The sequence below is a fragment of the Pantherophis guttatus genome, chromosome 1 (assembly GCF_059756535.1).
Source record: "Pantherophis guttatus breed Tessera chromosome 1, ASM5975653v1, whole genome shotgun sequence".
Taxonomy (NCBI): domain Eukaryota; kingdom Metazoa; phylum Chordata; class Lepidosauria; order Squamata; family Colubridae; genus Pantherophis; species Pantherophis guttatus.
The window spans coordinates 300055216-300076688 of record NC_142063.1 but is presented as its reverse complement, the minus strand read 5'-3'; the positions used below and the strand labels follow the sequence as shown (position 1 = coordinate 300076688).

The window sequence follows — 21473 nt, the reverse complement described above, 5'->3', positions numbered from 1 at the left end:
CAGAACTGAGAAGATTTTGCAATTTTCTCTTAGGGAATGCTTTTCAGACAGCTTTTCTCCCCTGATGCCAAGCAAAGTTTTCCATTTCCCTGGGCTTTTAATTTTTAAGCAGTGATTTGAAACACTTTTTAGATACTTCTGATTTCTACCTATTTTTTATATTTTCTATCTGATTTACATGGAGCCAGTTTGGTGTAGTGGTTTAAGGCGGCAGAGTAGAAGCTGGGAGATTGACAGTTCTAGTCCACTTTAGACACAAAGCCAGCTTGATGACCTTAAGCTAGTCACTCTCTCAGCCCTAGGAAGGAGGCAATGGCAGACTACTTCTAAAAAACTTTGCCAAGAAAATTGCAGGGATTTGCTCAGGCAGTCTGAAAAACGGTCTCAATTGAATGGAAGAAAAATAAAATCTGATTTCCACAAGCTATTATAGAAATGTTTTTACACTGCAAATGGGATGTGCTAAAATATATTTTTTTTATATCCTTATTTCTTTTATCAAAACCCACAGACTGACTAAATAAGCATAAGAGGTCAGTTTCCCTAGTTATAAAAAGACTCACATTTACCAAAATAATGAAAAAATGCATGCTATTCCACCTTAACAAAAAAGGCAAGCCTCCTCTTTGTATTGAAAGAACATAAAACGTAGATGAATTTCACCACAATACACTGCTTGAACCTTAATATCTTATTTGAAAGCACTTGCTGGAATTTTTGTGTATACTTTTCCTTTAATCTTCCAATAAATACTAATAATCAGATTTCTGCTCCTGGGATTAGCTGTTTCTTATCCAGCCTTTAAGGAGGGAAGTCTGACAACAGAATCTTCTGTATTCTAGGATATTCCAGTCTTATTTTGGATTCCACTGGAACCAATCTATTTGCTAATTGCACTGATGATAATATATACATGTTCTGTATGCCAGGTCTGAAGAATACTCCGGGTAAGTACTAATATTTTGGGATACAGGTTTATCTGTACAATACTTAACAGGTTTAGAAAGCTATGGTTGATGTACTTACTATATCTCTGGCAGTAGTACCATATGCATTTCCAGGAAAGGTAGTCCCATATATTTGAAAATGGCTTTTGCCAAGCTGTGTGTCTATAGAATTGCAATATGTAGTAAATTATACTTTATATACAAATCTATCAGAACAGCTTCGATTAATCGCAGTATGAAAGTTTATAACCCCTACAGATGTCTCCATTTTCTGTTTTCCTTTAGACAAACAAGCTTAGTTGTCTGAGGACTACCTGTATATCTTTTCTCTGTATTCTTATTGTCATTAGCGGCCTTTTACATTAATCCAGAGTGGAACATTGCATCATGTCAGTGAATTCCTTTGTTAATTGTGCTTATCTCAACCAAGCCTTGTTTATTTATCATCTTCAGAGTCTGCAAAATTACCTCTGAGAAAGATTGACTTAAATATGTTTGGAATAGTGGGTGTTATTAAGTGTTCATTGCCCTTTTCTTCCTTTTTGGGAGGAAATGGAAATAAAATGAACTGTCCATGGAAATTTGTCTATGTTCCAATCATCTACCTTTATGCTATATTCTGTAATTCTGAAAGAGTCAGAAAGTTCAGTCAATTTTGGTAAATTGGTTTGTTTTTGTTTTTTGGGAAGGATAGATCAATAAACAGAACTTTAATTGCCTTTTTGCAGGTGGCAATTCCACAATTAGAATATTTTGAAAATGTAGGGGGGGAAATTTTTGTTGTTTTTGCTATGGAAGTATCACTGATAAGGACTTAGATTTTGAGAAAACGGGAAAGGTCAGATAAGGAAGATATTTATACGTTTTTTTCATTTTCATTTCATTTTATTAAATTTGTATACCACCCTACTCCCGAAGGACTCAGGGCGGTGAACAGGCACGAAATAAAACACATAAATACAAAAGTTAAGACATGATTAAAACCCAATTAAATAATTTTTTCCTGAGACAATTTAAAACTCCCAATAATTTAAAACGAATTAAAATTTGAGTTTAAAAATTTAGAAGAAGGGGAAAAAATTAGGCCAGGCCGGCCTGCTGGAATAGGAGTGTCTTCAAAGCACGGCGGAAAGTGCGCAGATCCGGGATCCTCCGTATCTCCGGGGGGAGCTCGTTCCAGATAGTAGGTGCCCCCACAGAGAAGGCCCTCCCCCTAGGGCCTTCTTTTTATTTGAGTGTTTCTAATGGAAGGCTACCAAACAGAAAGAAAATAAATCCATGCAGTATTGGAGAACTGGTTCAATTTTTGCTAGCATCTATAAAGATTTCTAAATGCTTGGATTGTAATCTAGCCTAAGTTGATTGATCTAGCTGCTATGATAAATGGGTGGATCTTGGGTTTTCTCTCTTGTTCTATCTATTTCTCCATTTTTGTTCAAACAATATTGTAAAATGCTGTATGTGTCTTTGAAGTTGTAATTGCGTCTTGTTTTATAACAACATTTGCATATATATCCACTTGCTTACTCATAACTCCAAAAAATATGCAGTTTTATAAAGCTGTCTTAATGGCAGCATGGAGATAATTCTGAATTACCGTAGGTGAATTGATATATTTGTAATCGTAATCATCTTTCCTCAACCTGATGCTTTTCATATATATTGCAAATGCAGTCCCCAGAATGTTCAGCCTCGAAACACCTACCACAGTGATGGCTAACCTTTTTGCCATCGCGTGCCAAAAGTGGGGGGAACACAGGGGGGTTGCACGTGTGCATGCCCATACCCATAATTCTATGCGCCTCACCCCTGTGCATGTGTATGTGACACCACCACCACCCCGCGCTTCCATCGCTTTTGGTATGTGATGGCACGGCGGGCCTGGTAGGCCCATTTTTTGCCCTCCCCAGGCTCCAGAGCCTTTCTAGGATCCTGGGGAGGGCGAAAATAGCCATGTGTGCCCCTGGAGGCCCTCCGGAAGCCGGAAATGGCCTATTTGCTGACTTCCAGAAGGCCTGAAAATCAGCTGGCCAGTGTGCGCATGTGTGCCAGAGCTGAGCTCGCGTTCCCACCGGTATGGCTCCGCGTGCCATCTGTGGCATGCGTGCCATAGGTTCGCCATCACAAACCTAGCAGATACCAGAATAAAGAAAGCTGCTCTAAATGGTCAAGTTCATTTCTTGGTTCTGTCACTCTACTCCTACTAGAAGAAGATTGTTTTGGATTTCAAGGCCCAGATACAAGAGAGACAAAAATTAACTTGGATCTACCTATCCCGACTGTCATCTTTTCAAGCCAGAGGATTCAAACACAGAAGAGCCTGCACTGGACAAATGTCAGCCTAGGAATTGGAGAGCAATTAACTACCTGCGGTCAATCTTGCCAATAATCATTTGGGAGAATCAATATGAATCAAATGACAGAGGTGCCAATTCCAAGCAGCACTATCCCTGAGAACATGTTACAAACTCCAGAGAACTAAGAATGGCATGTTCTCAGAAGAATTCTGCTCAACTCATTGAGAAACAAACTAGCAATAGTCTTAATTGAACCTATATTACTACAAGTATCAGCAATTGGTTTTTCCATAGGGAGCAACTGCATAAATGTTCTATATTTTCATGACTTTGAATTCCCTATGCCACCCGAATCTCAATTTTTTGGTTCCAGAATTGGCTGACTATCCTGATGCCTACACCTTTCAACTGCTTCTGGACTTATGATTTATCCATGCTCTGATTTGACTTTGGATTCTCACAGGCAAGATTTTGATTTGTTTAGCATTGCTAAGGTGTGTGAGCAATTGCACATGCCAACACTGCCTACGAAAGCCTGAAAATGTTTGCAAACTTGAAAATGCTTGCTTATCCTACTCCATGTGTGCTCAACCCGAAACAGAACAAAGCAACATGCTAATTGCTCTGACAGATGACAACAAGAAGGCAGATCAAGCATCTCTGTTATGGTTCCTTTAGAAAAGATGAATGGACAATTCTCGGTGTTATAAAACAATAGGAAAATATTCTGCTGAATTTGTATGCTGAGAAAATGGTAGAATTAGTGGCCAATCTCCAGAACTATTGGATCAGCTCTTAGTTTCCATTACTGGTAGCAATTCTGATGCAGGCTTGAAATAACATGGTTTGAAGCCATGTTTAGGCAGCACTATGTTGGAGAAAGTTGGATTATAATATATACATCCATAAGCATCCATCCATCTACATCTAAATATCAGAATAGGTTTTCCTTTCAATACTGATCAGAGGGTCTCTGTAATTTCCTGTGCTGAGTGTAGGAATCTGACATCCCACTCTCCATTGCAGAGTGTCCATTGCACACAACTCCCTTTGCTAGTGACAACTCTGAGTTCTTTGGGGCTTTCGTTTTAAAGTTGTTTAAAAATAGCCAAGTAACCCATATCTCTGTGTCACTGCACATCCTTCTTAAGAAATAAGATACCGGTTTCAGGAAATGAGAAAAGCAGCAATTTCCCTACTGGATACTGAAACTTTAGTGTCTACCTCAGAAATGCCAAATGTGAAAAGTTGTAAACAATCCACCATTACATTAACCTCAGTTCAAAACTTACATTCCCTGAAGAAAGAAATAAGTAGGAAAAAAATTTAAGTGCTCTGAAAATTTTTAATACCTAGTAGGTCCTTTTTTTGGAGAGTGGGGGCAACATTTTAGAAGTTAGCACAGGAGTCCACGCAGGAACTCGTTGAGTATTTGCTATATTCAGGAACAAGGGTACAGTGATACTGTTTACAGATGTGTTCTAGCACGAAAGTGGTTTTTTCAAGATTGTACGCTAAATTCAAAGTTAAAATAGTTTCATACAATTGAAACTTGAAACATTTTGCACACCTCGGGTGGCAAGTTTTATTTTGCTACATTGAGTAAACTTTATGCATTCCCTGCTCCTTTTACTTTGATTTTACCTGTTAAAATATTTTAGCTGCTGGTCCTAGTTCTTTAAGAAAATTCCCACAGTTGAAAAAGTCTCTTAATTATTTCTCATATTACTTAACTGGTTATATTTTTAGCTTGTTATCTTATTGTTCCTCTTTTATTTTAAAGCAGTGTTTTTCCATTGTGAAGTTATTGTAGACAACCATACAAATAGAAACCACTTAGGCTATTAAATCTAAGCCTGCATAATGCAAGAATCCAAATAACAGTTTTCAGATAGTTCTCTGGCATCAGTGAATTAAATCCAGTGAAGAGGAGCTGTCAGCTCTCTGGGTAATTCGTTTCACTTAAAAATTGCTCTTACTATTGAACGATTTTTCTAACATTCAGTTGGAATTTGTCTTGTAGCTTAAGTCCATTATTCTGTGCCCTGTAGTCTGAGATAAAAGAGATCTTGCCCCTCTTCTGTATTTGCACATATTGATGATGCATAAACATCTCAAACGCATCTCATAGGTTTTAGTTTTCTAGTCCCCTGAGCTTATTCATTAGTCCTGAATGTTTTCTAGTTTTTCTCAGTTCTTAAATATGGCTCCCAGGATTAGACAATGTTCCTCAAGTGGAATCTGATCTATATCTCTTCTAAAACATGGAACATGAATAGAAATATTGAAGAGCATAGGACTCAGGTCCAAATCTTCTGGCACTACATTCAATACCTCTATTTCAATGAGCACAAAAGTAAAATTTTTGAGCTAATTGTGTATCCACTTAATTGTCATTCCATTCAGCCCACATTTAATCACTTGCTAATCAGAATCCCATGAGGTATTTTGTCAAATTCTTTGCTGATATGAAGCTTTATCCTGTCTGCGAGCATTTCTGAGTGTGTTCAAAATAAGAAGAGTCTGGCAAGACTGTTTTTCAAAAAAAACACGTGCTAATTTCTGATGCTTATTACATTACTTTCAAGTTGCTTACAGATAAATCTCTTTATCTTCCTCAGAGCCTTCCCATTTATCATTGTTATCCTAACTGGTCAGTTTCCAGCCTCTTCTTTTCCCTTCTGAAGCTAGGCACGTTTGCTCTCTTCTACTGTGGCGCTTCATCAGTTCTCCAGGATATCTAAAATATAATACATGAGGGTTCAGCCAGACAATCAATTACTTCCTTCAGTATGCTTGGATAAAATTGATCTACCTCTGGAAATTAATATTTATTCAAAATTGAGAAGTTAATTCAAAATTCTCTCACCATGATTCTATCAAGCTAACAATTCAGTCTTACCCTTTCCTTGCAACTTCCTAATAGAACCCATGTTTGTTTGTTGGAGAAAACCCAAAATAGCTGAGTTTGTGTTTTTTCTTTCTTGTTATGCTTATTAATTACTTAATAGCATCTATATCAATTCTTTACCTTTATTTTGAATGTATTTAATAGTTAATTCTTGTTAATTGTAATATTCTTTCTTAAGCTCTCCCTCCCTCCCTCCCGTTTGTTTGTTTGTTTTCCTTTCTAGTTCAGGGCTATTATCTATACTTTTTCTTTGTGATCTGCCTTCTTTCTATCATCTATATATGTCCTATTTATTTTTAAATCTTGACCATTCAAGGGGGGAGTAATTTGTATTTGAATGTTCTAAAATCTCAATTTATATCATTTGGTAAGTATGTAATGTATACAAATAGAGTCATTGACAATAAAACCTAGATTTCTCTGCTTGTAAGAGAAATAGTACTAAATGGTTTAGAGACTTCTCTATATAAAATACTATGTGATGTAAAGGGTTTATCCTCAAATTCAACTCTAAGTTGTATATGGTTTTTCTTTGTTTTTTGTTGAATTGCAGTGTCAGTTTTCAGTGGACATCAAAATTCCAGTTTCTATGTCAAATCCAGCATTAGCCCAGATAACCAGTTCTTAATCAGTGGTTCAAGTGACCAGTGTGCCTATATCTGGAAGGTAAGCAGTGTTGGCTCTGACTACAACATTGCTGTTATTTCTCTGTTCGCTTTGTGCAGAAAAGATGGATATGTAGGCACAGAGGGAAGATAAGATTCATTGAACCATGTTTCCAGCATACTGTGTCTAAAGTACACAGCTGTCAAACCTGAATACAAGTCCAGATATAAAACAGCTAGGTTCTTGCCTCTACTTTCTCTGTATTTCTAGTTGCTGATCTTAATCTGGTTTTAATAGGCCTTTAAAAATTTCTTTTCAGTTCTGTTTTTCAGCAACTACAAGCTGAAAGTTCTTGCTTTATATTTAACAAGAGTCTATACATTAACCAAAGTTTAATAGTCATAATTGGTTTTATTTTTTTTAAGCTAATCATTTCCCAAGGTTTATAAACTGCATCACAATTAGGTTTCTTTCACGTCCCCGATCTCCATGATCCTCAATTTCCAGCAGTTAAGATTTTATTATGATAGTTCAGTCAGAATTTTTAGTAACATTTACCAGTATCAGCTGGCAGCTCAGAAACTTAGTTTATATGCCAAGCTTTCTGCGGAGAGATGCATATGTTTCAGTGTAATTTCCTCATCCAGTGATACACATTAGAGCATTTCAGGTTAACCCGTCTAGTTTAAATATCCAAAATTAAGTACTTTATATTAATCCAATATACAAACTCATTTAAACAAGGAGTGGGTATGTTCTTTAATTTTAGAGCAACCTCCTTTTGTTCTGCATTTGATTCTGTTGACTTAGTATTCAGGAAGCCTGGGTGCTCCTTAACCATTTTGTAAGAACCCTGAGAAATAGCTCTCTCAACATTTGTGATCCCTAGGTGTCTTGAATATTAAAATCATCAAATATTAAATTTTAAATGGCCCTAGGATTATTTCATCATCACCTAGTTACCAATGTTTGCATATTCCTTCTTACCACAAAGTTGCCTCTTCAAAACATTTTCCTGAACAGGGTAGAATTCTCAAAAGTATAAATATTCAGGGCAAAATATGAAGCGTGAACTGTTTCATGCTAACATCTACATAATGTTTGAGTTATACAATTTGTTTACTTAAAACATGTACAGTATGTCACAGAAGTGAGTACACCCCCTCACATTTTGTAAATATTTAAGTATATCTTTTCATGTGACAACACTGAAGAAATGACACTTGGCTACAATGTAAAGTAGTGAGTATACAGCTTATATAACAGTGTAAATGTGCTGTCCCCTCAAAATAACACAACACACAGCCATTAATGTCTAAACTGCTGGCAACAAAAGTGAGTACTGGAAAATAATGGTGGCCACACAAAATATTGACACTTTGGGCCCCATTTGGACATTATCGCTTAGGAGTGTACTCACTTTTTTTGCCGGCAGTTTAGATATTAATGGGTATGTGTTGCATTATTTTGAGGGGACAGCACATTTACGCTGTTATACAAGCTCTTATACTCACTGTTTTACATTGTAGCCAAGTGCCATTTCTTCAGTGTTGTCACATGAAAAGATATACTTAAATATTTACAAAATGTGAGGGGGTGTACTCACTTCTGTGACATACTGTATATAGCTGCCAATTTTAAAAATAACTCTGGGCAATTTACAACCAATAAAAATATATATTGTAAAACTAACAGCAATAAAACTAAAAACAGGAAAATCTTGTGCCACAGCCACACTTCTCTGATGCATTCACATTCTTGTCCAATCCTGACTTCCCCCATCCCAAAACTTGGGGGGAAAGCTAGGTTTTAAGTGGAAGGATAGAACGGTAGGGGCTGTCAGATCTCGAGGGAAGAAAGCAGTATTCAAAGTGCAGCCTCACTACTGCAGTAAAGAGTAATACTATCAGTTCCCGTGATCTTGATGCTATCCCTGTGTTGATGCTGCCTAGGACTACATTGACCTCTTGGCAGTTGCAGCACACTGCTGACCCATACTTAAGCAGTTATCCAGTATGACACCCAAATCTCTCTCATAAGCATTACTGTTGAGCCAGGTATAGAATTCATTTGTGCTACCATATCTTTATGCTGAGAATTTGAAAAAAGATAATCATAAATTTATGTTGATCAATGGAGATCTGTGTATTTTTTTTAGATTGAGAAAACATAATACAACAATCTTAAAGTTCATCAGCCTTACATGTCAGGATATAGTGTGAAAGAGCAAGGGAAATGGCTTTAAAATTCAAGATAAAAATCTAGAATCAGAATACTTGAACCATATTACTAGTGGCTGGAAGTAGAAGTTCAGCTGCATAATTCATCAATTTACCTTACAGTGAAGAATAGGAAAAGCTACTAACACTGGGTAAAAATGTTCAAAATGTGGACTTGACAGCATTAATCTTAGTTTTACCCATAATCTGTGTTTAGCTTTTGCATATTTTGAATATAGAATTTAGCTTACAGATGTAGCTACAATGTTTATACATTTCTTCAGGATGTGTTTGGTTTCTCTACTTCCTTTTGTCCTTTAACCAACAATACATGATTGAAGCTCTTCTTTGATAACTTACATCAGCTCTCTCTAGCCTGAATTGTCTAGATATATTGCACTACAGTGTACAGCTAAGATTGACGGGAAGGATCCAGCCAATTTGGGTATCCTCTAGGGATGGTTTCTGTAGTGAAAAGCCAGAGAGTAATGAGAATTCACTGGGTGAAATTGATGGCTAGATGTCTAGAAGCTCAAGTGTCCTACCTTTGAATTGTGTCCCTTGTGCTACTCATAAATAAACAATAATATTTCCTGATACTTTTTTTTTTAATTCTTGTGTCTATATAGGTATCTGAATTACAACTTCCTCCAATGGTACTTCATGGCCACCTGCAAGAGGTCACTTCTGTTGCCTGGTGTCCATCTGATTTCACTAAGGTTTCTTTCTGGTGTTTTGTCATTTATTTTTATTTTTTTTTAGTTTCTATTCCATTTTCTCTTTTCGCAAAAGTAAACACATGACTATATTTTCTCTTGTTTTTAAAACATGGATGGCTCTTTTTAAAAGTTCTTTATTCCAAACATTTTTTCTCCCTATTTCCTTATACATATCTTCATGTTTTCCCTAGAAATCTTTGGTCCTCAAATGGCTTTTCCTACTCCATTTTATCATGCAGATTAATTATGTATATAGAAATCAGTTCTTGCTATATTGTAAAGTATAATGTAATGAAATGGTTGTCTGATCAGAAGTAAGAACACTGAGTTTGATAGGGCTTCCTAAGTGAATGCAGCATGGCTGATTACTTTTTTTGTAGTCTGAGGCCTGCATTCCTCTGTACATAAGATACATGGGGCATACTATAAATATGGGCAAGCCTAAGAAAAAAAATCTATTTAGCAATATTGATTCCATTAAAGGGTGATATTGATGATTTCTAGGGAGTGGGTTTCTTAAAAGAGTTTCATCCAGTGTGGGTACTGTAAATTGGATAATAAGGGCCATATGCAGCCAGTAATTTGCCCACTCTAATCTTTATATTCCATATTTCAAACAGTGCAATATTTGTCATGCTATTTTGCAGATTTCCACTTGTTCAGATGACAACACTATCAAGATTTGGCGTTTGAGGCAAAGCACTGCAGAAAAGGCCTTGACAGACAAAACCAGCTTAGTTGGTTGGACTGATCAAAAGACAGTAGTAGAACAAAACAAAATAGGTAAGACCTTGTGAATTAATGATCGCTTTTCTCTAATGTGGGTTTAGATCTTAGAAAACTGTTATTTACAAAATAAATTACAAAACATAATTTATTCCTAATTTTCTCTAAATTCAGCCTGTATGAATCATACAATAATCTGTATGAATCATAAAGAACATCACTTTTAAGCTCTTCCCATTATACTAATAATGGGAAGAGCTTAAAAGCTACCTAGGCCCTACTGCAATTCTCATACACAACAAATTTGTTGCATACATTTGCCAAAATTAAAAATATACAAAACTGAAAAGATGGCAGTAGAAATCAAAAGAATATACAAAAATTGGGTTTTATAATAAAATATTCCAGGAAATAAAACCTATGTTTCAATAAAAAAAAAGTTTCTGAAGTAGTTTTGCTAGAAGCAGTTTAATAATCAATGCAATATTTCGAATACTAAATCTATCTGATGCTGAACATGTTATAGGTTGTTAACAATATGTCATGCAACAAATGAGATGATATTTCTCCAGGTTTGTTTGTTTTTTACTAAATAATCATACTTAGAGCATGCTATAAAACACACACACCCCACCACCACCACCACCCAAAGATTTTGGGGATATTAACACCCCTCTATGTTGAAGGAAGGTACTATTTCTCCAAGAATGAAGTATTCTGTTATATTTAAATGATAAGGGAGAAATACAGTGATAAATTAAAATGAGATGCCTTGTAGAAAATTCAGTCTCTGTTAAAGTTTGTGGAATTCATAGGTGTTTGAGAGAACTCCCAGTTTCATATATTTTATATCATAGAACTCCAGATACCTATGATGTCATAATAGCAAAATCTGTAATCTGTACATGGTTAGTGTTAATGAATTCTTAATCATGTTATATTTGGTGAGAAAGATTTATTTATATATTGCTACTATCAAGAACAATCTAAAAATTTAACTGTCAAATATGGTTTCCTGGTTCAAACCACATTCCTATAATACCGGTAATAAAATTATTTTTATCTAATTCTTTGGAGTTTGTCCAAATGTTGGATTATAATTATATGGCATTGCATTGATGGTCTTAAACTAAACTTCTTTAACATTTCCCTCACCTTCAGTCCCACAAGGACAGAAACAGATAAGCTGAATTCCTGTTGTTATATTCTTATTACTTTATATATTGCTATTGGTGCATGAATAGCATTTAACAGTTGTGGCAAGGATATTTCTTTTGACCTTACGTGCATTGCATAAGAATTCATTCCCAACTCTTAACTTGCAAAAGAGGGGTAAACTTACAGGGTAAAGAGTGTATTGTTAAACATTAGTCTTTAAACTTAGTGTTACAAGTGTCACTTCTATCTATTGCCTGCAACTCATAGCACAATCATATGTGATAGATCTCTTTTATCTCTCATTTACAAGGAAGTTCCCAAAAAATGAATTATGGTGGTCTCTCTGAGTGAGCATTGCAAATGACATATTTCTAACTCTAGGAATGGCAGTAAATTGTTCTGTGAACATAAAATTCCTATGCAGGAAACTTGCAGAACAATAGGAGGGTATGTGCCAGTTCTCTTTCATGCTGCGAGTATCTCACGTGCACATATACATCATTGTTCTCTTAGGAAACTTTAAAAGAATCACTTCCTATTCCCATAAATAAAGAAGAGTGCTGTTTAATCCTTTGGTTTGAAAACTGCAAGTGATGTTCATGCTGCATCTTTATAAAGTTGACAGTAGTATTATATAAAACATCTCATCTCCTTATTCTCCTTCATTTTCTCCTGAAACAGCTTAGAAATGGGAAAGGAAGTCCATGAACTCAGCAATCATAAGCAGACTTCCTTTTGAGACCTTGATATGTTGAATACAAAGCAAATGCTAAAAACACAAAATAGTTATTTACACTGATTCATATTGTCTTAACCCCAGTTCTGTTTCAGGGCTGTCTAGATAAAAGTATGCAAGATGTTTGTACTTCCAGCCCCCTCCTGTTCACAATGATACTGTGGCTACCTAGGAATTATATATGCACAGACTTTTTAAGATTTTAATATTTGGAAAAAGGATACAGAGATGTTTACCATTTATTTTTATGTTTGAGAATGTAGAGGCAAAAAGAATTACTTGAGCAGGGCCTTTGTTCTTTGTGGAGCTGCCTGATCTCTTCAGACTTGATCATTTTGTATCTTGTCTTTTACCACAAAAGCCCTCTCCAAGATGCATTGAATTTTCCTAGAAGTAAAATATTTCCAAATGACTTTATACACATTTTCCTAAGTAGCAATTCTCACATTGCTTACCAAGAAAACACAGGAAAAAACCCTTCAAATCTGAGTCATTCAGATTCTAAATATTTAAATATGTTTAGTGTGCAACATTGCTGTATTTTTCTCTCATGTTACTTTATCTTCACTAAAGCTGCTTTGTTTTTCTTTTAGAAGTTCTTAGCAGCAGGCATGGTACTCCACCTAAAGTTCTTCCAACAGGCAGCCCTCTTATTTCTTCACCACAGCCAGCTGCTTGTGCTCCAATTTACACGGGAGATCTTCCGCTTCCTACCAACACACCAACATCATCTTCTGTAAAGACACCAACCAACTCAATTTGCACCTTCACTCCTGCAAAGCAGAAAGTTACTTCAAGCACCTTATCGAAACTAGCGCTTACTTCAACTACGTCCATTCAACACTGGGTTACAAAGACTCCAAATTCATCTCCACCTGTAAGGGAAACAAAGACAGTTTCTCCACAAATAGCTGCAGCAGATATTCCTGACACTGCCTTTGCTTCCACCTCACCACATCTGAGGTCAGAAACACGTGCCAAGAGAAGGTTAGAATCCAGTAGGGAAGAAAATATGATGTGCCTTAAAAGATGTAACTGTATGACTGAACATCACCCAGAGTCTAAGAAATCCAGACAAGAACAGTTCACTTTGGCAGCAGGTTCAAAGCCTTGTAGAGGAGACTACCTTACTCTTAATGGAGAAGTACAGAATATTCAAAGCTTGAAAGAGCCCTTTTCTCCTAGTAGTCCTTGTTCTTCTGCCACTTGTCTAAATTATCCACATCTTACCAAGACATCTTGTGAGAAGATGATTGACAAGGAGAATGGTTCTACTGACAGAAGAAGCTGGCTGTCTGATTTGGGAAATAAACTACGGACTAACAAAATGAATAACTCTAGTGGGTCATCCTCATTACGGAATCCAAGCATAAAACGAATGGAAGCTAGGACAGGAGCTACATCACCAGGGCCCGTAAGTAATTTACACATGGTTGCTAAACCAGCTTTGTTAATTTGGTCAAAATTCTTCTTATAAGTATTACATATTATAGTAGAAGCACCACCCATGCTAACAAGTAGCAAAATAGTCTCTTTGTTATAAAAAGTAGGGAGACAGGGCTAAACCAATATCAAATTAAGTCAGTATTGTATAGCCAAAGAGCATCACTGGTGCATAACAGGCAAAGATAAGGAAGTGGCCCATGCTTGGGAGTACACAAATAGTTTGAAGAATCTCTAATACTGACTTATGAACTAGGGATACTCAATTATCAGAAATTGACTTTCTTAGTTTCCAAAACTGAAAACTAAAGTGTATAGAGTATACTTATATATTTTTATATAAAGTATATAGCCCAATTTGCTCTGCAGGCCAGTTTTTTTATACAGCACATGTTTGTACATGTAGAAATATGGAGTTTGTAATCTTTATCTACAGAGTTTGGATGAATTTTATACTTGCTGTCTTTTGTTCTATGTTCTAAAACTAATGGCCAGGCTGTATAACATAAATCTATAATGGTATAGAGATGATGTTTTTCTTTTTCAAGATGTAAGACTAGTAAAGATTTAATAAATGTACTGTTGTTGGTTTTTTTAATCCTGCCCCCCACATTCCAAGCAGAAATTTGATGTTTTGCTAGATGATAATTTCTTTTGGCCAAGAGGATTGGTTTCTGACTCTCTTTGATAATGGATAGATCAGATGGTAGTACTGTTTACCACATTCACATCTTGTTACTAGAATTGTACAAACAAACAGCGATCAGTGTATTGCTTTAATTCCTGCACTAAGTAGGAAGTTGCCTTCCATAGTGAAATCTATTGTATAAGCCTTTTTAGACTGATTTAGAGTACCCTACTAGACTACAACTGCTTATTAATTTTCTGGCTACATAAGAATTCATGTATGATAATTAGTTAGCTGCTAATGTAGAGAAATTGATTAGAATGACTATGGAAAGGACGAAATGGTAAAGATGAAACCTTTTATGCTGATAATTATATTTGACTATATTTTTTTTGTTTTTAATCTTACAGATTATAACTACAATAACAATGAGGAAGATTTGTACATACTTCGAGCGAAAGTCACAAAAAACCTAAAGAACTATGCTTTGAGTGTACCTTAATGCTGAAACATGCTTTTTATTAATCCAGATGGATTTAGTTTTATCCACAAAAAAGATACCCGTGCATTTTAATTAAAACTAATACTTCCTGTTTTTATTTTTTTTTTCTATTTACCGTCTTGCATTTAATTAGTTAGGACACGAATTAAATGGAGAAACAGGCTCAATGAATGAAACAGCCAATCCCTTTGATTGTAAAATTTGTGTTTGTTTCTTTTATGGTAAATTAGAGAAAATATTTTTTCAACCCTTTTTTGAATATACTTTTACCTATTTGAATGTACTATTAATTGCTAAATTAGCACATGATGTAAAACAAAAAAGGAATCATCCATTCAAGAATGTTTTACTTGATCTGCCTTATACTAAAGGAAATGCCTTTATTATATGCATCACAGTTTCCCATTGTTGTATTGGTGTAAAGATATCTTCTTATAAAGTACACTTTTCTTAACATTGCAGCTCTTTTTCTTCTTTTGCAATGGAGCAGATAATAAACAGGAGGGACAAAAAGCCTGTGCACTCCTGGAGGAAATTTGACACTTGAATTCTGAGGCAATTCAAAGAAGTGGTGAAAGCTAAACTTTTGGCTCCATGATTGTTTTATATTGAGCATTTACCTTTCCATAGCACACTCAAGTTTCTAAAATTGACATACCCGTGTTTTTCAGAGTATAAGACATTCCGGACTATAAGACGCACCTACCTTTTTTGGGGAAGAAAACAAGGGGAAAAAATTTCTGCCTTTGCCTCCCAGCAATTTGCCTCCTTGCAGCAAACAGCCTGTTTCAATTTCAGCTTGAGCACAGCATGATTAGCACAAGCAGCTGATTGTCGGTTGGATCGGCCTCCCAAAGATCAGCTGTTTCAGGCTGCAAGGATTGCCTCTGCACATCCCATTTTCCGGGGGCCAGCAGGTGGGCGGGGCTACATTCGGTGTATAAGATGCATCCAAATTTTCACCCTCTTATGGGGGGGAAAGTGTCTTATACTCCAAAAAATAAGGTATGTTGCCATGTTCATCACATTAGGAATATATAGGTTATTAAAACTGTCTACCAAAAAAAATAGTGTAATTTCATATCAAGTGATAATGTTGCATTTCTCTTCAGTATTTTCTTGACATGAAGTAATCAGGTATGTTATAGCTAAATAAATGTATAGTCCTAGTGAAAAAAGGGGATCTTTATTTTTCTTTGTAAGCCGCCTAGAGTCATTTACAAAGGTGAGATGAGTGGCAAATAAGTCAAATAAATAAATAAATCAGCAATTCCCAAGGTCACTCAGTCATTGGCTCACTACAGAAAGTAATTTTATCTTTTAACACATTTGTTTTAAATATCTTCCTATATGTATTGGCCAGTGACTGCTAATTCAGATCATATCCATATTAACCGTCTGCATGGATGTGCTGAGATTCTGTATTCACTCGTGCTCTGCTCTTACATAATTGCCACAATTATTTCTGATTAGCATATTTTGATGTTTTCAGTTATTTGGTATGTATATTTATCTACTTAAGCTAATGAATGTACTACATGTGTTTTCTTTAGATTCACTTGGGCCGCAGTTTATTAGATGTGCAGATATCAGAGGATCCTTGTATTTGTTACAAGCGGTCTTAACACCAGTCATCCCTCTGAAATTCATTTCCGTGTTGCTGCAAGATGCAGCAAGATTTTGTAATTTAGATCTCTGCAGGCTGTTCCTATTGTGCAGAGAAGAGCAACAAAAATGATTAGTGAACTGGAGGCTAAAATATATGAAGAACGGTTGCAGGAACTGTGTATGTTTAGTTTAATGAAAAGAAGGACTAGGGGTGACATAACAGTATTCCAATATCCCAGGGGTTGCCACAAAGAAGAGGGAGTCAAGCTATTCTCCAAAGCACCTGAATGCAGGACAAGAAGCAGTGGATGGAAACTAATCAAGGAGAGAAACAACCTAGTACTAGGGAGAAATTTCCTGACAGTTAAACAATCAGTGGAACAGCTTGCCTCCAGAAGTTGTAAATGCTCCAACACTGAAAGCTTTTAAGAAGAGATTGGACAACCATTTGTCTGAAATGGTATAAGGCAGGAGTGTCAAACTGGTGGCCTGCGGGCCAAATGCGTCACACACAGGCCACGCTCACCCCAGCTCCGCAAAGGCAAAAACTCATGATACATCACGTGGCGTGATTGAGTTTGACACCTGTGGTATAGGTTTCTTGCCTGAGCAGGGGGTTGGACTAGAAGACCTCCAAGATGCCTTCAACTTCTATTCTATGCCATTCTATTCATTTGATTCTCTGATTCATTTGATTTCTGTAAAAGTTTAGATCAGTAACTATCTGCATAGAAATCTGTCCCAAATGCTGATTTTTCTTTTGCACATGAAACAGTTTCTCATACTCCTAATAAAAAAACATTTAAAAAATGAGATAGAAGTTCCTCTACCTTTGCTGAATGTTTTGCTTGACAGGAGTGTACTAGGCTATACAATCCCTGTTTTAATTGCATTTCTGCACAAGTTTTGTTATTTTTGTTTTCTATTTCTCCTCTAGTATTACTCGTAGGAGTATTATTCAATTAAATTGCTTAAGTACTTTAGATTAAACATTGATTGACATTGGTACTCTATTGTAAAAGGTAAAGGTTCCCCTCGCACATATGTGCTAGTCGTTCCCAACTCTTGGGGGCGGTGCTCATCTCCGTTTCAAAGCTGAAGAGCCAGTGCTGTCCGAAGACGTCTCCGTGGTCATGTGGCTGGCATGACAAAACGCCAAAGGCACATGGAATGCTGTTACCTTCCCACCAAAGGTGGTCCCTATTTTTCTACTTGCATTTTTTACGTGCTTTTGAGTGCTAGGTTGGCAGAAGCTGGGACAAGTAACGGGAGTGTACCCCATTATGCGGCACTAGGGATTCAAAATGCTGAACTGCCGACCTTTCGATCCACAAGCTCAGCGTATTAGCCACTGAGCCACCGCGTCCCCATATTCTGTTATACATTTATATACTCTATTGTATATATACTCTATTATATGTAAATATACTCTTGTACCTACGAGGTAATCAGGTAAAAACTCAACAGTTTTTTCTCACACTTTCTGTGTGAGGCTGTTTCTGGCAATTTTTAAGGGCCCTGCTATAAGGCCCATGTCATCAAGTTTAAGAAAAAATTGGGATATATTTCTACTGTCATTTAAAAATCCCATCTGTAAGCATTGATTCAACCTTATATTTGTCTGACATTCTCCTAGGCATAGTCATTTGTCTACCTATAGGAAGTGGCTGTGTGACATCTTTATGTGTACTATTGGAAAAATACCATTATTATATATATATGTAGGTCTTTGGTTATTCGGGTTTTCTCCCGCGTAAAATTGGAAGTGTCATGGCGACGTTTCGACGAAGTCTCATTCGTCATCTTCAGGCTGGTGTTTTTGGCTTCATGCTTCTAGGAGCAATGTGTGATCACAGCTGTTTCTTCCTTTTAACTGCCAGTGGGGGCGAAGCCAAACAACAGCAATGCAGCTCACCAGCTCAAATCCCCCTGCAACTCAGACTAACACGAGCACAACCAAGCCCCCACCTAAACAGAACACACACCCAGCCAATCAGAGCACAGCCAAACCCCCAACCAATCAGAACACACCCCCACTGGCAGTTAAAAGGAACAGCTGCAATCACACGTTGCTCCTAGAAGCACGAAGCCAAAAACACCAGCCTGAAGACGAATGAGACTTCGTCGAAATGTCACCAAGACACTTCCAATTTTCCGCAGGAGAAAACCCGAATAACCAAAGACCTACATACAAACACCCGCGAAAACCTCAGAAAACAAATATGTATATGTATATGTATATATATATATATGGAATGTTTTGCATGAACATTGAGTTGGCTGATTGCTCGTTGTTGATTTGATGGAGCAGTGAGTCTGCCGTCATTTTTTTATTTTTCTAGATTCAATTCCAGTCAGCATGAATTTGCCAGTGCAGTTTGAATGTAGAAACATGTGGAGGCCCACAGTTGCCCAGCCTCTTCTTTAGAATTTACAGGAACTAAGCAAATAGGCAGTTCCCTTACATCAATCTTATCAATGGCTTTCAGTATTGTCTTTTCCAGCACTCCCTAACCATTGGCCTTTCAGATATAATACATATCAGTTTGCATAATTGTCTGCCAGGCTAGAATTAGGATACGATCCCATACATGTATAAGTCACTAGACTGGGGAAAGCTGGTATATTTCAACTATCAGAAACTCCTCAAGGTCTTAATGGAGCTCTTCCCCTTACCTAGTGCTTGATTTCTTTCATGGAAGGTTATGGAGATAAAACAATGGTCCTTGAAGCATATCTTCACTGTAGGATTATTGTCAGTTTAATCGCTCTGGTTGTCTAAAGACTGATATCTATGAACTGATCTTATGCTTACTTCAGTCTCAACAAAGCTTATAGATATCATGAAATGTCCTTGTTGATTATAGCATCGGGTTTTTTAGCAATCAGTATTCTACTGAACTTTTGCTATCACTGATTTCAATGGAAGTGTAAATGTTCTGGCTGGTCTATGCTGAACTTGGGTGGTGTTTCCAGAAGAGGAATTTTCCAAGGGAGGCTTCAAAAAAGTTTCCAAGAATGAATTAAGGGGTTTTTTTTTTGCAATTGGATAAGGTAGAAGAGAGAGAAAAGCTGTTGAATCTCTTTTGACTATATTTTTGGTGGTGGGTGGGAGGACATTTGTAGAGGACAAGATTGTAACAGACAAAACAGAAAATGTTTATTATTGATTAATCTTTTTCCCAGAACTTACATTTTTATCAGCCCTCAATCCTATGAGATTAAAAAGATTTCATAATAAATACTTCTGAGCACGTGCAAAATACTTGGTATGTTTCCCATGAGCTATGGAAATTCAGATTCTAATATAGCTTTCCTTATCAATCAGATGTAAAATATATTTTGAAAATCAGGATTGGGATTATGATGATAGCTTCCTTTTCATCCAAAAACAGGACAGAATTCTGAATAGAAGATGAGATGAAGTTTGCACTCACATCAAGACAAATATTGCATGTGATAAATGCTAAAAGAAACTAAATCCTGACACTAAGTTCCTCCGTGGATATAACATTGTGTGTAAATTCTTTCACGTCAGGAATGTTGTCCCACCAGCCAAGCGAGACCTTGCAAGCCAAGCTATGCAAGTCTGACTTATTTACAGGCTCTATTTCAGATCTTTGAAGAAAGAAACTGAGTGTCAATGTGGTCTGTTGCATCTTATTCTTTTTAATATAGATTAATTTGAAATAATAGCTTCACAGTGTTCTGCTCAGCCACGCTTATATGTTCTCTGATCCATCAATTGCATAATATGAAGGTAGCCATTTTGTTTATTGTTCAATTCAAAACTAAGTCAATGGATTGTCTTTTCTTCAAGGTATCCCTTATTTCAAGGGTATAGAATGATGTAAAGAAGCACAGGAAAGGTCAGCAACAGCTTCGGTATCGGCCATCCCATGGCCAACAGTCTGAGGAGGCCTATTAGTTTCTTATGACAATCTTAGCCCATATGGTAAAATGCATATTTCCATTTAAATTATTTCTAGCCATGCTTCTCTAAAAATTAACATTGGGTGAGTATGGAGGAGAAATATATGAACTTTTTTGTGCCGTATATTTCTAATTTTTATCAATGTAGAAGTAGCTACAAGTGACATCAACTCAGGGATCCTTTTCGTCCATCCACAAATGAATTGTTTTCTTATCTATGCCAAGGTCATGTCTCTTGTTTAAAAAAAAAACAATAGAAGGTGCTTTGTAGTGCATGAGGGCATGCACATATCTATCTACCTACCATTCTTTAAAGCAGCCAATTCTTTTTCTGGGATCACATGGCTGTTACATGTGCAACCCTGGGAGAAAAAACAAGCTGCTTTAAAGAGTTGTTAACTGCTTCTATGTTAATATTCCTTCATGTTCCAAAGTACTTTTCCACATTATTTTCAATTTATTATTATTATTATTTTTTGCTTTGGAAACACATTTGGTGTAATATTTAAGGTGCTGGCTAGAAACCAAGAGACAGTTCTAATATCTCCTTAGGCATGAAAGCCCGGCTGAGGTAACTTTGGGCCAGTTATCACTCTCTGCCCAATCCACCTCACAGGGTTGTTGTAGGGAAAATAAGAGAAAGGAATTTGCATATTGACCACTGTAGGAAGTTAGCACCCATCCCTCTCCTAGGAAAATGAAATATTATGGGAAATATTAAAAAGGCAGAATATTATATTTTCCCTAAAGGAGAAACATGTTTCTAAAGACAAACTCAGAGCCTCAGCTCCCTGCCTGCCCCTAGCAGATATTTTGGTGTCAACCTATCTACAAGACAAAGGCTGGGCCAGCTTAACTACAAAACAAAAGACATGGCCCTCAGGACATGATAGGATTAGCCCTCACTCAAGATCCAAACTAGGGCAAAGCCATTAAGCCATAATACAGGGGTCTTCAAACTTGGCAAATTTAAGACTTGTGGACTTCAACTCCCAGAATTCCACAGCTAGTCATGCTGGCTGTGGAATTTTGGGAATTTA

The 21473-nt window shown here is 36.6% G+C and overlaps 1 protein-coding gene across 2 annotated transcripts in view; it reads left to right on the top strand.

Annotated features, from left to right (window-relative positions):
• DTL (denticleless E3 ubiquitin protein ligase adapter) overlaps positions 1–15346 on the top strand; it is a 31095-nt gene extending 15749 nt beyond the window's left edge. Inside the window, exons 10-15 of one of the 2 annotated variants that reach the window (XM_034427774.3) lie at positions 843–947; positions 6709–6821; positions 9610–9699; positions 10347–10482; positions 12913–13733; positions 14801–15346. In XM_034427774.3, the coding sequence (XP_034283665.1) occupies positions 843–947; positions 6709–6821; positions 9610–9699; positions 10347–10482; positions 12913–13733; positions 14801–14866 (1331 nt within the window). In that variant the 3' untranslated portion in view covers positions 14867–15346. The remainder of the gene's footprint in view (positions 1–842; positions 948–6708; positions 6822–9609; positions 9700–10346; positions 10483–12912; positions 13734–14800) is intronic. The other variant, XM_034427775.3, reaches the window with a different exon arrangement.
• The last annotated feature ends 6127 nt before the right edge of the window (positions 15347–21473 follow it).